This window comes from Manis pentadactyla, chromosome 1 (assembly GCF_030020395.1).
Source record: "Manis pentadactyla isolate mManPen7 chromosome 1, mManPen7.hap1, whole genome shotgun sequence".
Classification (NCBI taxonomy): Eukaryota; Metazoa; Chordata; class Mammalia; order Pholidota; family Manidae; genus Manis; species Manis pentadactyla.
The window spans coordinates 124,618,833-124,637,796 of record NC_080019.1 but is presented as its reverse complement, the minus strand read 5'-3'; the positions used below and the strand labels follow the sequence as shown (position 1 = coordinate 124,637,796).

Sequence of the window (18,964 nt, the reverse complement as noted above, 5' to 3'; positions counted from 1 at the left end):
TTTCTGTCAAAGAAAACTTCTCTACAGGTAATGAAGAACGGTGGACCATATTCTTCTCTCTCAGTCTTCTGCTACCAACCATAAACACACTCCAGAGCAAGAACAGGTATCAGGAGTCAAGTATCAGATGCTGTAACTGGCGTTCTATACACACTGCTTTATTTAACCGTTGCAACAACTGTAAGGTAGTCATTCAAATCCCACTTAAAATATGACAAAATAAAGCCTCAGGTTAATTTGTACAAAGGGAGTTGAAACAATTCCAGGTTTCTGATTCCAAAGGAAAAGGGAATTAACTTTTAGAATTAACTTTATGCTAGCCCCCTTTATTTGTAAAATCATTGAGTCTGAAAATATCTCAATTTTACAGATAAGTAAACAGAAAGAAGACATGACTTGGCTAAGGTTAGTTACATAACCAGTAAGAGACAGAGCTGGTATTCTAATCAAGCTGATTCCATAGCCTACATTCTTCACATTACAGTATTCTGCTGCCCAAGCCAGGGAGAGCTATACTATGCAATTCTGGAGGAAGATAAATAGAATCTTTTAACATTGGACTGAAACACCAGAATCTAGATTTGGGTCAGAAAAGTGACACTGGTTTTTCCTTATATTTTAAACACTTCAATAAATTTCTCTAATTTATTGACATTTACTTTCTTCTAACCAGTAATTGAAACTTCGAGGGCTGAACAATCCACTAAATTCAGCTCCAAAGAATGAGAGGAAAAGGAAAATGGTAGAAAAACCAACTGTTCCAGGAGTCAGGAGTTAAAGGTTCTAATCCTGGATCTGTTTCTGATTTGCAGTGTAACTTGAAGACATGGGGATCTCTGGGCTTCTGTTTTACCACATGTAAATTAAGAGTATCAAGGCAGAGAATCCTGGAAGGTAACTTGTTTACTCTCAAACTTTAGAAAACAAATTTTCCTCATCAGTAAAGTCCCCAAAGAACCTTGGTGTTTAAGCACTATGTAGTGATTTAGCAGCTATTTGTTAACATGAGCTCTGCAAGTTTGCTTCCATCATTTTTGTTTTTGCCAACCCAAGGATATTAAGGAGCATATTCAAATATGGAATATTTCATAAAACATTTGAGACATTATTACTCCCCATGTATTAGAATAGTGGACCTTTTTCTAATGAATACCTAATGGAACTTCTTTGGCTCTAAAGAGGTTCATTCTTTGTATGTCACTGTGATGGTGCTAGACTGACTTGTTTTCAAGAAATAGTCATTCGGGTGTGATGGGAGCGACTTAGTTCTATAGATCTGCCTGTACTTACTGTGTGACTCTGGCCAAGGACCTTCATCTGGTATATCATCATCTGTAAAGGGACACTAAAATAACACAATTTAAGTCATAGTGCCTTAAATATATGGGCTGAAAAGGGAGGCAGCCAGTATATTAGAAAGAGCCTAGACTTGCATACAAATGCTAAGCCCTGCTGCTCACTAGTGAAGTCATGCTGGGAAAGTGATCTCACTGAAGCAGTATAGTAGGGTGAGTAACTTTAAATCATGATTTTTTCTAAATTAATATATTCAGGTGGCTGTTGCATAGAAGTACTAAGCAATTAGTACTTTTATTAGCAATTCTATGCACTCTAGAAAGCTGTAAAGTGTATATATATATATATATATATATATATATATATATATATATTTCTTTTTTTTACAAAAAAATCACTTAAGGACATTCAGAAAGTAGTAACATATTTTAACACACAAATGGTATCATTTTATAACCTCTTGATATTTTACTTGTGATCAGTATATACTTTAAAATGGCTTATGCTGTGGTTTAAGGTGCATGGCTTATGGCTCTTGCTGTAAGGTGACTTCTGGGGCTTTTGATATCATTTTACAATAGTTTTTTTCCAGTATCTTTATGTTTGTTAACAACCTACTGGATTTAGTGTAACAGCTATAGTGTATATTTCAATGCATTAATACACCCAACTCCAGAACCTACAGAAGAAATTTTCACTAGGTTGCCTAATGGCCCTTGAACTAATTTATAAATTATGTGATGCCCCAAACTGTTCCAAGAAAACTGTCTAATAAAATAACTTTTTTCCTTTAGAATTCAAGACACATTTAACATACGGATTTTACAATCAAGTTTATTGGCTGTTCTCCCCTTTCTCATAAATGGAATGGATACTGTTGATAATTCTTTACAAACCAGTACTCATTTGTTTAAGAAATTGTAATGAGGAGGTTGTCAAAAACACGTATTTAATAACTCCAAAAAAGCAATGGGAAGCCAAACAATATTCTTAATACAAAAGACCAGAGAAGTTGATTTTTGAAGTCACATCTATCTTTTGCTAAGATTTCCTAAAATTGCTCACCATGAAGATCTGCACAACTCTAGTGCAGAGCAGCTATGAGAGATGAAAGTGTGTCGTCTGAGGGGAAAACTCTCACACACATACGGTTCTGCCTGTTTACCTAGTGATGAAAGGAGAACTGGAAGGAGAGGGAGAGGACAAAATCCAAACCCAACGACAAGAACAAGAGTAAGAACAACAACAAAAAAATCCCAGGAAGCAACTGAAAACATTTGTAGAAAAGAGGAGAACACGCACATACTTTTAACATGAATCTAATTTCCCTAAAGGTTTCTTTCCACAACCACCATACCCCCATTTTCGTTTCACATGATTAAGGAAGATAAGGTCTAAACAATTAATATTTAATTTAAAAACAAACAAAAAGTTGAGAGTAGGTGACAAAAGAAAAAAATATATTTTAAATATATGTGTGTGTGTGTGCAACTATGTAAAGAAAATAATTCCCATAGTTACAGAGTTTAGTTAAAGAAAGTTATATATATATTTATATATATATATTTTATTATAACAAAATAGGCAGTTATTGTGGGTAAAATATTCATTAAAATCTGACGCCTAAGAATACATTTAAAGTTTTAGACAATGAATTGGACTCCTTTGCCATTGCCATGATTACTACATTCCCACTGTAATATCTGTATTTATGTCTATGACATTTTCTCAGCCTATGTGTAAGAGGTGAGCCCCCTAGCACCTAAACAGGCTTCAATTCAGAAAATGTGATGGATCATTATGTATGTACCTTCTGTAAGACACTAAAAATAGTGTTGCATAAGTAGATTAAGAACATTTAAACATTGTTATTCCTAGTAAATGTATCGAGAAAAAAAAAAACCTTACACAGAAGACTTTAAGAACTCTTACGAAAAATGAATAACCCTTGTGAAATTATGAAAGTTAACCCAGACATTAACTTTGAAATTAATAAACATATTTTCCTTATTTGTCTATAATGAAATATTTCCTCTGATAACAGAAGTCAATTGAGAAAAAGACTTGAGAGCTAATATATTGGCCAAACCATGCTATTAAAGTTAAGCGTGCATTGTTGAAGTTTACTAAATCACTGATGAACACCACTTCTGATATTTATAAAGAATGTATATAAAGCTTTTCTGAAAATCTCTTAAAGTTACTTTCCCTTAAACATTAAGGAATTTTACCACAATTTTGTCTCCCCAAATCCTTAATAGCTGGTCAGGCCATTCCATCTTCAGTTCTGAAAAATGGCCACAAACCAATAGTGACATAAAATGATACAGATGCTACAATCTGAAGGAGACACTATATGTCAAAAGTGGGTGCAGCTGCAGACCATGATGAGTGGTGTATGATTAAACATGGGAAGAGTACTGAAGACAGATTCCAGAAGGAGAGGGCAAAGTATCAAAGAAAATGTGGAAAAGAGAAACAGAGAAACACCAGTCCTCATAACTTTTCTTTTGCTGGAACCCAGATGTAAGGTCCAGACTGTTCTTCTATGATCTGCTTCACTTGGTTGTAAATGTCTTCCAGCGTATCTCCCTGTACAATAGCTGTAATTATAGAAAGAAAATCAGAAACCTTTATTAACTATCTATTTACCATTGCAATTACTGCTGAAATAGTAGAAGCTAAATCTTAAGAAGAGTTACTCATCCAGGAAGAGACACCACTTATGTACTGTTTGCTTGGTAAAAACTGCTCATTTCATTAATTTTTCTATTACTAAAATATGAAAGAATTTGTATAAAAATTAATCAGAAAGTAAGATTTGGCAAACTTTACTTTGTTCTGTGTATTTGGGAAATACACACTGAAGGAGTTAAAGGCAAAAGGGCACCTGCAGCTTACTTTTTAATGTCTTAGGAAAAAAATTATATATGTGTAGAAATATTAACACTTGGGAAATATGAATGAGGAATACATGAGAATTGTCAGTACTTTTCTTGTGATTTTTAAGATTGAAATTGTTAAAAAAAAAAAGGAACATGGGTTACACCACTATGACACTTAACAGAACTAAGTGTGAACACCTAATATAAGCTGATCAGTATTTCAGAAAAAAATGACAAAAACCTGTCCAAAGATACCTGAGTAATGATCTCAGACAAAATGAATGAAAAGATTATTTGGGAAATGCTACCCACTCTTTTTAAACAAATAATAATCTTAAAATGGATCCAAATTTTAAAAGGTAAAGTGTCAATTTCATAGAAGAAATCAAGTCTGAATCAATTTTTTCTCTACTCAAGTATGAATTATTCCCATACATGTCTTATCAACCTAAAACACCTAATTTCAGGATCCCTCACTACCACTGCCTAGGTTAGATGAATTATTCTGAAAATGATTTTACTGATTATTACTGGTATATGTGCACAGTTCAAAATCCATTTCAATGAGTTGGTTCATATGGCTCCAAAGCAAAATTCTTTCATAACTGGCACTGCCACACATGATGCCAACCTGTGAAATGCTCAGTAAATTCTTGTTCCAGTTTCATGGCTCTCTCAAACGTCTTTCTGGCTTGTTCTTCTGTTAGACGCTTATTCATTTCCCTATGCAAATAAATTTAGATATTGGTAATTACTACATTACATTTGAAAAAGATGACAGTAGGAGAAGACATAAAACACAGAATCATATGAAGTTGAACTCTGGTGAGAATATGAGTGTCACTAAAAACTAGATTCAGTCACTGAATATGTAGCTTCAAACTTAGAATGACAAAAAGGTTCCAACACAGTTTTGCATTGGTTCAAAGCAGCCAAAAACCCAGAAGATTAATTCGCCAGTTTTGACTCTGATGAACGATTCATATTAAAATATGACAGATCTACCTGCCAATTTATGGACATGCACATATTAAACAACACCATAAGAAGGCATCAACAAAACTTAGTCTGGGGGAGAGGTGCAGAAGAAATGACCTGGTTTCTTCAATAAATAGAAAAAAAAAAAGGTATTGGGGGAGAATCTATAGATTAAAAGATGTTAAAAACAAGTCATGAATAGACCTCATTTGGAACTTGCTTCAAACAAACTGAAAAAACATTAGCAAAATGTATGAAACAATCAGGAACACTTCAACTATCTGATGATATCAAAGAATTCTTGTTTAAGTGTAGTATCATAGTGATGTTTTTCAATGTGGAATTTTCATCCTTCAAATATAAACTGAAAAATATGGATGAAATCACATAATACCTGGGATATTTTTCAAAATAACCTTGAGAGAAGAGGTAAGGAGCTGAGGGGATAGATGAAACAAGATTTGTTATAGTTGATAATTACTGTTGCAGCTAGATGATGGGTATATGGGAGTCTGTTCCCAACTTAAGGGAGAAAGATTTCAATACTTCACCATTAAATATGATGTTTGCTTTTCTATTTTGTACATGACCTTTATCATATTAAGCAAATTCCCTTCTATTCATAGTTTGCAAAATGTTTCATCATGAATGGCTACTACTTTGATTGCTTGCTTTTTCTGCACTTATTAAAATGCTTATATACTTTCATTCCTACAATCTGTTAATGTGGTACACTATACTGATTTTTATAAATTAATTCATTAGAAAATTGGGTAACACATAAATAAAAGTTATCATCTGAAACATTTTTAAGTGTACAGTCCAGTGGCTTAAGTACCTTCATACTGTTGTGCAACAATTATCACCACCCATCCCTCTAATTCATATTCTAAAACCCAAACTCTACACCTATTAAAAAAAAACTCCTTATTCTTGCCCCTCCTACCCCTGCCCTGACAGTCACCATTACAATTTTTGTCCCTATGATTTTGACTCTAAAACCCTCATGTAAGTGGAATCATACGGTCTGTCTTTTTGTGATTGGCTTACTTCACCTAGCATGTCTGCAGGAGCATCCATGTTGTAACATACTGCAAAATTCCCTTTGTATGTATATACCACATTTTGCTTATCTGTTCATCCACTGATGGATACCTGAGTTTCTTCCACACTGTAGCTATTGTGAATACTACTACTATGAACATGGGTCTACAAAAACTCACTGAGACCTTGCTTTCAATTTCTTTGAGTATAAACCCAGAAAAAACTGGTAGATATGAAAATTCTACTTTCTAATTTTCTGAGGAATTGCCATACTGTTTTATACTGCAGTTGTACCATTTTACATTTCCACCAACTGTGTACAAGGGTTCCAATTCTTCCACATCCTTGTCAGCACTTGCATATTTTTTATAGTAAGCCATCCTAATGGGTATGAGATGTGTAGGTATCCACTGTAGTTTTCATTTGGGTTTCCTGAATGATTACTGGTCATCACTTCATGCGCTTATTGGCCATTCGTATATCTTCTTTGGAGACATGTCTATTCAAGTTCTTTACCCATTTTTGAATTGGGTTGTTTCTTGTTGTGTTTTAGGAGTTTTATATATATTCTGGATATTTATCCCTTATCAGATATATAATACACAAAAATTTTCTCCAGTTCTGTGGGCTGTCTTTTTATTCTGTGGGTACTCTTTTGATACACAAAATTTAAAAATATCCATGAAGTCTAATTTTTCTCTTTTGTGACCTGTGCCTTTGGTGCCATATCCAATAAACCATTGCCAAATACAATGTCATCAAACTTTTGTCCTATGTTTTCCTCTAGTTTTACTGTCTTACATTTAGGTCTTTGATCGATTTTGTTTATTTTTGTATATGGGATTAGGTAAGGGTCCAGTTTCATTCTTTTGCATGTAGATAATCCAGTTTTCCCAGCACCATTTGTTGAAAAAACTGCCCTTTGTATTGGTCTTGGCACGCTTGTCGAAAATAGTTTTGATTGTATATGAGAGAGTTCACTTCTGAACTCTTCATTCTATTCCATTGGTCTGTATGTCTGTCATTGTTTTGATTATTGTAGCTTTGTAGTAAATTATGAAATCAGGAAGTATGTGTCTTGCAGTTTTTTTTGTTCTTTAGGATTGTTTTGGCTATTTGGGTTCCTTAAGATGCCCTATGATTTTTAATACAGGTTTTTCTATTTCTGCAAAAAAGATCATTGGGATTCTGATAGGGATTGCACTGAATCTGCAGAACATTCTGTGTAGTACTGATATTTCAGAAATATTAGGTCTCCCAATGTATGTACATGGGATGTGCTTCCATTTATTTCTATCTTCTTTAATTTTTTTCAGCCATATTTTACAGTTTTCATTATAGAAGCCTTCACCTCCTTACTTCCTAAGTATTTTATTCATTTCAATGTCATTGTAAATGGAATTGTTTTTGTAAATCCCTTTTCAGGTTTTTCATTGTGTACTAATTTTTGTGTTTTGACTTTGCTTCTACTTTGCTGTGGAGTCTTTAGGGTTTTCTACAGATAAGATTATATCATTTGCAAAGAGAGAGAATTTTATTTCTTCCTTTCCCATTTGGATGCCTTTTATTTTTCTTGCCTAAATATTCTGGCTAAACCTCTAGTACTATGTTGAATTGAAGTGGTGAAAGCAGGCATCCTTGCCTTGCTTTTAGTCTTTCACCACTGAATATGGTGTTTGCTGTGGGTTTGTTATACATGGCTTTTATTATATTGAGGTGGTTTCCTTCTATTTCTATTCTGTTATGTGTTTTTATTGTGAAAAGGTGCTGAGTACTGTCAAAATACTTTTTCTGCATCAACTGAGATGATGATGTGTTTTCCCCTCTTCATTTTATGTGGTGCATTATATTTATTTATTTTATGTTGAACCACCCTTGCATTCCAGGAATAAATTCTACTTAGAGTGCATAATCTTCTTAATATGTTGGTGAATTTTGTTTGCTAGTATTTTGCTGAGGATTTTTGCACCAATGTTCATGAGGGACATTGGTCTACAGTTTTCCTTTCTTGTAGTGTCTTTGTAACAAGGCTTTTGTATTGGCTAATGCTGCTTCACAGAATGACATAGGAAGTGTTCCCTCTTCATCAATGTTTTGGAAAAGTATGAGGACTGTCATTAGTTCTTCTTTAAATGTTTGGTGAAATTCACCAGGGAAGCCATCAGTTCTAGGGCTTTTCTTTACTGGGTTTACTGTATATTCAGATTTTATATTTCTTCATAATATTGTCTTGGTAGGTTGTGTTTATAGGAATCTATCCATCTAGGATATTCAATTTTTTTGGTGCACAATTGTTCACAGTACTCTTACTATCTTTTTTATTTCTGTAGAATTGGTAGTAATGACCCTACTTTCATTTCAGATTTTAGTAATTTGAGTCTTCTCTCTTTATTAGTCCTCCTAAAGGTTGACTTTTTTGTTGATCTCTTCAAGGAATCAACTTTTGGTTTCACTGATTTTTCTCAACTACTTTCTATTCTCTATTTGTTGCTCTTTGCTCTAATCTTTATTGTTTCCTTCCTTTTAGGCGTGGGTTTAGTTTGCTCTTTTTCTAGTTCATTAAGTTGTAAAGTTAGGTGGTGAGTTGAGAACTTTCTTGTTTAATGTAAGCATTTATAGCTGTAAATATCCCTCTCAGCAATACTTCTGTGTCCTAAGTTTTGGTATGTTGTGTTATCATTTTCATTCATCTCTAAGTATATTCAAATATCCCTCATTTCTTCTTTGATACATTGTTTAAAAGTGTTTCGTTTTCATAATTTTGTGAGGTTTCCAGTTTTTTCATTGGTTTAACTTTATCTTCTGTGATCAGAGAAGATACTTTTATGACTTTTACCTTTTAAAAGCTATTTTAAAATAATACTTAATCTGTGGCCTAACATATGTTCTATCCTTAAAGATGTTCCATGTGCACCTGAGAAGAATGTGTATCCTATTGTTTGGGTAGAGTGTTCTGTATATGTTTGTGAGGCCTAATTGCTTTCTCTATTTCCTTACTTATCTTCTGTCTGATTGTTCCATTCATTATTGTGATTGGGGTACTGAAGTCTCTAGTATTATAGAACTATCTATGGCTCCCTTCAATTATGTCAGTTTTTGTTCCACATGTTTTGATGACCTGTCATTATGTACATAAATGATTACAACTGTTTTATCTTCTTGCCATATTGAACCTTGTATTAATGATGTCCTTCTTGTCACACACAACCTTTTTTGATTTAAAGTCTATTTTGTCTGATATTAGTAGTATAGCTACTCCTGCTTACTATTTGCAGACAACACCTTTTTCTATCCATTCACTTTCAACTTCTTCATGTGCTTGGATCTCGTGTTTTACCATTCTGACAATCTCTCTCTGGTGATTGGAGAGTTTAATCCATTTACATTTAAGTTAATTATTGATAAGGAAGGACTTCAGTCATTGTGCTATTTGTTCTCTGTATAGCCTTTTGTCCCTCATTTCCTGAATTCCTGTCTTTTTTTGTGTTGATTTTTTTTGTGGTGGAATGTTTAAATTTCTTTCATGTATATTCTACAGCTATTTTATTTATTTCTATTTTGAAATTAAATACCAGTTTAACTTCAATAATGTACAAAATCTCTGCTTATTTAACAAGTCCACCCCCATCCCTTTCAGATTTAAATCTTTATATGCTGTGTGCACCAAAATAGGAACTAATAATTCTTTTAAATGCATTAGTCTGCTAAATTAAGTAGAAAACAAGATTTGGAGTTACAAACCAAAGTTACAGTAATACTAGCTTTTATACTAACTTCTCCTTTAAATGCACTAGTCTCTTAAATCATGCAGGAAACAAGTACAGTATAAACAATTGCATACTAGCTTTATGACTGCCCATGTATTTACCTTTACTGAGATCCTTCTTCATATGGCTTCAAGTTACATTCATTTCACCTTGCAGGACTCCCTGAAGCTTTTCTTGCAGGGCAGGACTAGTGGTCATGAACTACCTCAGCTTCTGTCTATCTGAAAATATCTTAATTTCTCCCTCATTTTGAAGAGCAGTTTTGCCAGATATATGATTCTTGGTTGAAAGTTTTTCCTTTTAGCACTTTAAGTGTACTGGCCAGTCTTCAGGCCTTCAAAATTTCTTGTAAGAAATCTGCTTCTAATCTTGTATGTGTTAATTCACTTCTCGCTTGCTTCTTTCAAGATTCTCCCTTTGTGTTTTGAAAGTCTGATTATAATGTATTTTGATTTAAGATCATCTTACTTGGAGATTGTTGAGCCTTCTGGATATTTATATCCATGTCTTCATCAAATTTGGTAAGTTTTCAGCCATTATTTCTTCAGATATTCTCTCCATCTTTCTCTCCCAATTCTGGGACTTCCAGATGCAAATGTTCACCTGCTTGATTGCTTGACGGCATCCCATAGGTTCCTTAGGCTCTGTTCACTTTCATTTAATCTTTTTTCATTCTGTTCATCAGTCTCAATAATTACTACTGTTCAATCAATCAAGCTTACTGATTCTTTTTTCTGCCTGCTCAAATCTGTATTTGTATTCCACTATATTTTTTATTTCAGTTACTGTACTTTTCAGTTCCAGAATTTCATTTTGGTTTCTCATTAGGTTTTCTCTCTTTACTGGTATTTCCATTTTGTTCACACATTGTTTTCTTGATTTTCTACACATATTCCTTGAGTTCACTGAGAATCTTTAAGACAACTGTCTTAAAGTCTTTGTCTAGTATATTTGCCATTAGGTCTTTTTCTCAGATCTTTTCTGAACCTGTGCCTTTCCCTAGGCATGTGTGGTGACTTTCTAAATTCCTCCATCTATGTGACTGTCCTAGTTTGGCTCCCATATGGGAAAAAAGAGAAAGTAAAGGGGAGATGGATAAAGGCAATGGTCCCTTAACTCTCTAGAAGAGTCACGTCAGTTGAAGGATTGAAAGCTTGCAACAATGGCTCTCTGCCTCTGTGTGTATGCACCTCCACAATCAGAAGCAGGCATCAGCTATCAGAACACAGATTCCTGATACTGGAGGTCAGGGTCCTTATTGTCCATCTTGGCTCCCACAAAGAATATTTGCATGGCTGCCTGCTATGGGACTAAAGGGAGGAGAAAGGTAGCTGCTGCCATGTTAAGAGCTAAAATCAACCAAAACTAACTACTCAAACTTCCCCTAGAAGCCTGCAACAGCTCCCAAATTCCAAAATAATTACATTAGACAGATTCTGTCAAGTCCAAATTGTTATCTAGGTAGGAAAATGGATTCCTACTGCTTCCTATTCCATCTTCTCTGTAGCTCCAACACTGATTAATTTTTTTAACTTAAGGTATCACTGATATACAATCTTATTAAGGTTTCACATAAGCAACATTGTGGTTGCTACATTCACCTATATTATCAAGTCCCCCCCACACCCCATTGCAGCCACTGTCCATCAGCGTAGTAAGAATGCTAGAGTCACTGCTTATCTTCTCTGTGCTATACTGCCTTCTCTGTGACCCTACATTATGCATCACTGATTTTTAAATGTTAAACTAGCCTTGCATGTTTTAAATAAACCCAACTTGGTTGTTACATTTTATCTTACTTAAAAAATTAACAATTCAATTTGCATGTATTTTGGCAAGGATTTTTACATGTATATATTTATGTTAAGACTGGTTTGCCATTTTCATTTCCTGTGAAGCCTTTGTCAGGTTTTGGTATTAAATTAATGCCCATAAAATTAGTTGTTGTAGAATTTGTGTAAGACTGGTATTAATTCTTAGTTTTTGGGAGAATCCAGTAAGTCCTCTCAGCCTAGTGTTTTACTTACGGGAAGGCTTTTCTTAACAGATTCAAGTTCTTTAATAGGTACAGTATTAGATTATGTAATTTATTTTTTCCTTTTCTGTTAAGATTTTTTTTTTTGAGAGGGCATCTCTCATATTTATTGATCAAATGGTTGTTAACAACAATAAAATTCTGTATAGGGGACTCAACGCACAATCATTAATCAACCCCAAGCCTAATTCTCAACAGTCTCCAATCTTCTGAAGCATAACGAACAAGTTCTTACATGGAGAACAAGTTCTTACATAGTGAGTAAGTTCTTACATGGTGAACAGTACAAGGGCAGTCATCACAGAAACTTTCGGTTTTGATCACGCATTATGAACTATACACAATCATGTCAAATATGAATATTCATTTGATTTTTATACTTGATTTATATGTGAATCCCACATTTCTCCCTTATTATTATTATTATTATTATTTTTAATAAAATGCTGAAGTGGTAGGTAGATGCAAGATAAAGGTAAAAACATAGTTTAGTGCTGTAAGAGGGCAAATGTAGATGATCAGGTGTGTGCCTATAGACTAAGTATTAATCTAAGCTAGACAAGGGCAACAAAACATCCACGGATGCAGAAGATTTCTCTCAAAACAGGGGGGGAGAGGTTCTAAGCCTCACCTCTGTTGATCCCCAATTTCTCACCTGATGGCCCCCCTGCGACTGTGCCTGTCTTAGGTTGTTCCTCCCTTGAGGAATCTTACCCGTCTCTGGCTAACTAGTCATCTTCCGGGGCCATACAGGGAAATGTAAAGTTGGTAAGTGAGAGAGAAGCCTTATTGTTTGAAAAGGTTAGCTTTTTACTTCTTTGCAGATTTATGCCTGGTGGCTTCTATGCCCAGCATTTGTCTTGAGGTATCTTCACCACTTGGAAGAATTATGATACTCGGTAATTTCGATATGAGGCACGAATTCTACTTAAGGGTTGTAATTAGGAAGGAAGAAGAAAAGCTATAGAAGTAGCAGATGGAAGAAAACATGGGAAGATTGATTATTTCTTTGACATATCTTCTTGTAGAGTAACATAAGCATGTATAGGTTTTAAACTACTAATTAAATTTGAAGCTCTTTTTTGAAGTGTAACTTTCAAACATAAGAGCAGTATCATAAATGTACAGCTTGATGAATTTTACCAACTTACACTTACTATGTATTATGTAGTACCTAGATCAAGATAGAGAATGTTACACCAGCTCCCCACAACTTGAATGTGCTCACTCCAGTCACCAGTCCACACTCAAAGACTAACCTCTACTTGACTTCTATTAGCAATGATTAAATTTGAAATCATACAATATGTATAAATGAAATGACAGAGCATATATACTTTTAGGTATGGATTTTTTTTTTAACTCAAATTATGTTTGTGGATTCTTCCATATTTTGTCTGTAGTTGGCGACTGTTCATTCTCATTACTGTAGAGTATTTCATTATGTGAATATGTCATAACATCTACTTGCTGATGGGCATTTGGACAGTTTCAAGTTTTTAGTTATTCTGAATAGTACTTCTGTCAGCAATCTAGTACCTGTCTTTAGTAAAGATATGCAAACATTTCTGTTGAATATATATCTAGGAATGAAGACTTCTGGGTCCTGAATTATGTGTTATGTTCAGCTTAAGATAGTGTAAACAGTTCACCAATGTAGATGTATCCAATTTACACTCATAACGTTATGAGTCAGTTGCTCCACATCCTTGCCAACATTTGATATTTTGTTTTTTTAATTTGCTATTGGGGTGGAGGGGAGCTCATAATACATGACATGTGGTTTTAACTTGCATTTTCCATGATTGAGCTCTGTCTCATATGTTTAATGACTATTTGGATATCCTCTTTTGTGAAGTATCCAAACCATTGGCTCATTACAGTTAACACTGTTAACAAAGTAATAACTTTTTGCCTAAAGTATACTTTGATAGTAATATAAACTAGCTTCTGGTTAATGTATGAATGGTGTATCTTTTCTCTATTCTCTTACTTTCAGCCTTTCCATAGCCTAATATTAAAGGTGTGTCTGATGAAGACAACATGTAAGTTAGTTGATGGGTTTCAGAACACACTATCCTGAAATATGGCACCTTGTCATACTGAGTATTTTAAGCTCAAGGAATTTGAAAAATGGCAGGTGCAGGAAGAACTCTCTGACCGTCCCCCTGAAGCAGGTTGTAAGATCTTCATGTGAGAGGTTAACTCCCCATACCTGGAGGAAAGCAGCATCTTTATCTCTAAAGATGGAGGGACACCAAGAATTTAAATAAACAGGCCATGCCAAGTTTCTCCTACTTTACTCTTTTTTAGGTTATATCCTTTGGTCCTATCACATTGTCCCAGACTGTCCACTCTTCATCAAATTAAATATGCTCAGGTTTAACTGTTTCTTTGGGTTTTTATTTCCTTATGTAGGCTCCCATATCAGGTAAAACCTAAATGAATTTGTATGCTTTTCTCTTGTTAATCTATCTTTTGTTACAGAGGCAGCAGCAGAGAACCTAGAAAAGATTTTTTCCCTCTTCTATAAAAGCAACATAGAGGTGTTTATTTTCTCAACCATTCTGACAATTTTTTTTTTAATTGGACCATTTAGCCTAACACCTAATTAATGAAGTATTTGGGTTCATTTATACCATCTTACAGTCTGTATCTTTTGTGCCCCACCTGTTCTATGTTTCTACATGCATTTTTCTCTCTTTCAGTTTTTATTTAAATTCTATTTTTTGCCCTCTAGGTAAGTAGTTAAACATACTTTTATTCTCTTAATGGTTACCTAGAGCTGCACTGCCTCACTCAGTAAGTACTAGCCACATGTGACTATTTAAACTTAAAATTCTAATACATGTTACCTTATACTTCAGTATATTAATGTTGATGATAGTTAATTATCACAGAGTGCTTGTTTAGCCCTCATAACAGCCCTATTATCATCTCCGTTTTACAGATAAAGGAACTCATATGCAGGGAGGGTAAGTAATAAGTGAAAGCGACTGGATTTGTATTGAGAGTCTGTGCTTTAGGCATTTAAACTTACATGATATTTTCCATGGATTTGGGTTTAATAAAAATGGAGATTGGGTAAAGTTGTGCAATCTGTAATCTCTTTATGGCATTTCCCGACACATCGAGGATACAGTGTTTGCCCTAAAATAGAGGGAATAAAGAAGAAAAACAAGTGAACCAAATGTTTTCAATTATATCAAAGGTATATTTCCCACAGGTGCAAATCTGGATTATTGTATGTTTGGATCCTGTTCACTTTAAGCAAACTTGTCATTTCTGTTAGCAAATTTCAGAGGGGAAATGAAATGAAGACAATGAATAATGACTATGAATATTAATTTCCAGTTCTCAAATATTACATTAAAAAAGGAATAAAAATACAGTTCCCTTACTCCTAGCTTTCACAGAACAGTAATGTCTCAAAATGGCAACTAGTATGGAGTTCCATAACTTATTTTGCCAAGAAAGGGTATTAAAAATAAAAAACCTAAGCTGCCATCTTATCATAACTATTTCATAAAAGAATATATGAACAAGAAGAAGATAAAAAGGCTAGAATAAAGAAGAATCTTTAGAATTGAGTAAATTTAAATTCATGAAACCTTACTACTCTATTACTGATTTTATTGTGAACTCTCAAAAACTTTATCACGAACTGGCATCTGGGAACCCCAGTTTTGCATGTAAGACACTTTTCTGACATGCTTGAATTCACTGACAAAGGCCATTTAGGTTTTAATAAAGATGAGCATTTCCCTGTTAAATAGGGTAGTACTTATAATTTATCAAGAAGATATTTATGTAACATACTTTAAATCAGGTACTGCCCTATAATGTATCCTGTAATCTAAGAGCTTGAATCCACTTCAGTGAACAGTAACTTCAATTTAGTAGGAATATTTAAAATAAACTAGTATTATATAAAACTTCAAATAAAGAAAATAATAGACATACATGTACTTACCATCTTTTTTTTATCAGATATTACTTTACCTGACTTAGAAATTAAAAAAAAAAAGTTTACACTTTAACATTAACAGTCTATCATATTTGATTTATTTTATCCCTCTCTCAGTACATATATATAAGAGTCTGAAAGTAAAACGCACACTATACATCTTTACCCGCTCGTTCCTAAAAACTATGACATCTTTTTATAGCCACAGTATAATTACAGTTGGCCATCTAATGTCTATTACTGCAAAAGAAAAAATATTTCTTCTTGGTTCAGGACCCATCCAGTATTATGTATTGCATTTAGTTGTAATGTCCCCTTAGTCTCTGATAATCTGATCTAGTTTTTTAGTCTTTAATGATCTTGTTTTTTCTGAAGAGTACAGAGCATTTTTTTCATAGAATATGCCTGAACCTGGGTTTGCTTGATGTTTCCTATCAGATGACAGGTTACACACTTTTTACAGAAATACTGCAGAAGTGATGCTGTACCCTTCTCAGTCCATCATATTAGGAGGCATACATATATCTGTCCCATTATCAGTTCATTTTGATCACTTGTTTAAGGTTTTGTTTCCCAGGTTTCTCCACACTAAGATTACCATTTTCCACTTTGTAACTGATATTTTGGGAGGGTTATGTAAATATCTTGTTTCTCATCAGATATTAATTTACCTATTAATTTTAGCATACACTGATGATTCATGCCTAAAACAATTATTACTATGGTGGTTTTCAACAGAAGTTTTCCTAATTTCTTCTACCTTTATTAGTAGACATTCTAATGTTAAGGCAAAGCTTTCCTTTTTTTTTTTTTTTATTGCCATAGTAAATATTATTAGTATTTTAATTTTAAGTATTTTTATTATACATACATTTTGAAAACTAGATTTTATTTTTAACAATTAGAAAAAAGTATTCTTTTACACATTTCTAAAATTAGTATTCAGAAAATTTACATTAAATTAACTTTAATAGATTTAAAAAGATTTTGAATTCTCTATCCCAAATTTAAAATACAAAAGTCATACTACATTTATTACCGAAAATTGTAAAGTTCCAAAATTGTAATGTTTCTAATTTACCTTCCTTTTTATCTTCCCAGTATCTTCCCAATAAAATGTTTATTATCAGAAATACATTTTTAAGAGTAATTTCAGCTTATCAAAAAGTCGAATGATTTAAAATTTAGCTTAATTTAATGTTTCTTTTCTGTAAAAGTTTCTTTACTATAAAAGTGAGTGTACATTTTGATATTTTAAGTATAAAAAGCTTTTTTGTGTGTCCATAAACATTCCTTCCTTGAACTCTTCCCTCCTTTGGAAGTGTACCCCCTCCCTCTGTAAGTGCTCAAGGGGAGACTGCAGGAAACTGGGACATTTCTGAGCTCTTAGACTTTCCATCTGTTTAGTGGCTCTCTTGGCTAAAGTGAGGGAATCAGGTATCCCTTCCCCAACTAGTTTTTTTTTTTTTTTTTTGTAGATAATTATTATTATTTTTTATTGAAGGGTAGTTGACACACAGTATTACATTACATTAGTTTCAGGTGTACAACATAGTGATTCAACATTTATATACATGACAATTCTAGGTACCAGCTATCACCATACCAAGCTGTTACAATATCTTGACTATATTCATTACCTCCTGGTTACTTATTATTTTACCATTGAAAGTGTGTACTTTTTTTTTTTTTTTTTTTGTGAGGGCATCTCTCATATTTATTGATCAAATGGTTGTTAACAACAATAAAATTCTGTATAGGGGAGTCAATGCTCAATGCACAATCATTAATCCACCCCAAGCCTAATTTTCGTCAGTCTCCAATCTTCTGAGGCATAACAAACAAGTTCTTACATGGAGAACAAATTCTTACATAGTGAATAAGTTCTTACATGGTGAACAGTACAAGGGCAGCCGTCACAGAAACCTTCGGTTTTGCTCATGCATTATGAACTATAAACAGTCAGTTAAATATGAATACTCATTTGATTTTTATACTTGATTTATATGTGGATACCACATTTCTCTATTATTATTATTTTTAATAAAATGCTGAAGTGGTAGGTAGATACAAGATAAAGGTAGAAAACATAGTTTAGTGTTCTAAGAGAGCAAATGTAGATGATCAGGCGTGTGCCTGTAGACTATGTGTTAATCCAAGCTAGACCAGGGCAATAAAACATCCACGTATGCAGAAGATTTCTCTCAGAACAGGGGGGGTGAGGTTCTAAGCCTCACCTCTGTTGATCCCCAATTTCTCTCCTGATGCCCCCCCTGCGACTGTGCCTGTCTTAGGTTGTTCCTCCCTTGAGGAATCTTACCCGTCTCTGGCTAACTAGTCATCTTCCGGGGCCATACAGGGAAATGTAAAGTTGGTAAGCGAGAGAGAAGCCTTATTGTTTGAAATGGTTAGCAAAGCTTTCCTTTCTATCCATTCATTAATTCATTCATGTATTTACTGATACCATTAGGGATTCTTGGATTCTTATTTTATTCTGTTATAATCAGTTATTCATCATTTATTTTAATATTCAAATTAGCCCAAACTTTAAATTATCACCCACTATGGAGCCCGGCAGGTTGGCTTCCTGTCTTTTTGACACACCTACATCATTTTTAAGCACTTATTTTTTGGCACAGCAAATGCTATAGGTTTATCTTGTGCTTTCTGAGGGCTGGCCCTGAAATCAACCATTTCTCCAAATTTTGGATATTTTTAATGGAGAATGATATTTAGAAACCAAGACCTAAGAACTAGATATTTTCAATGTTTACTGAGGAGTCACTATATTTAGGCCTTCTTTATGGACAAAGCAAGGAAATATATATGTATATGAATATATACATACACACACACCTTAATTTTTACATCTATCTGGAGTAACATGGGTATATATGTGTATCTCTAATTCCAATTGAATTATCAAAGTTTATTTTACCCTCTTTCCATATTTCCTAAATCCCTTCTCTGACAGTGAGAAACCTGGCTTCCA

The 18,964-nt window shown here is 33.8% G+C and overlaps 1 protein-coding gene across 13 annotated transcripts in view; it reads right to left on the bottom strand.

Moving 5' to 3' along the window:
- Positions 1 to 2,114: 2,114 nt before the first annotated feature.
- Positions 2,115 to 18,964, bottom strand: part of DLG1 (discs large MAGUK scaffold protein 1) — a 322,859-nt gene continuing 306,009 nt past the window's right edge. For all 13 annotated transcript variants that reach the window (XM_036875079.2, XM_036875080.2, XM_036875085.2 and 10 more), the window contains 3 exons: positions 15,046 to 15,155; positions 4,813 to 4,904; positions 2,115 to 3,899 (listed from right to left, as the gene is read on the bottom strand). In XM_036875079.2, coding sequence (XP_036730974.1) covers positions 3,793 to 3,899; positions 4,813 to 4,904; positions 15,046 to 15,155 — 309 coding nt within the window. In that variant the 3' untranslated portion in view covers positions 2,115 to 3,792. The remainder of the gene's footprint in view (positions 3,900 to 4,812; positions 4,905 to 15,045; positions 15,156 to 18,964) is intronic.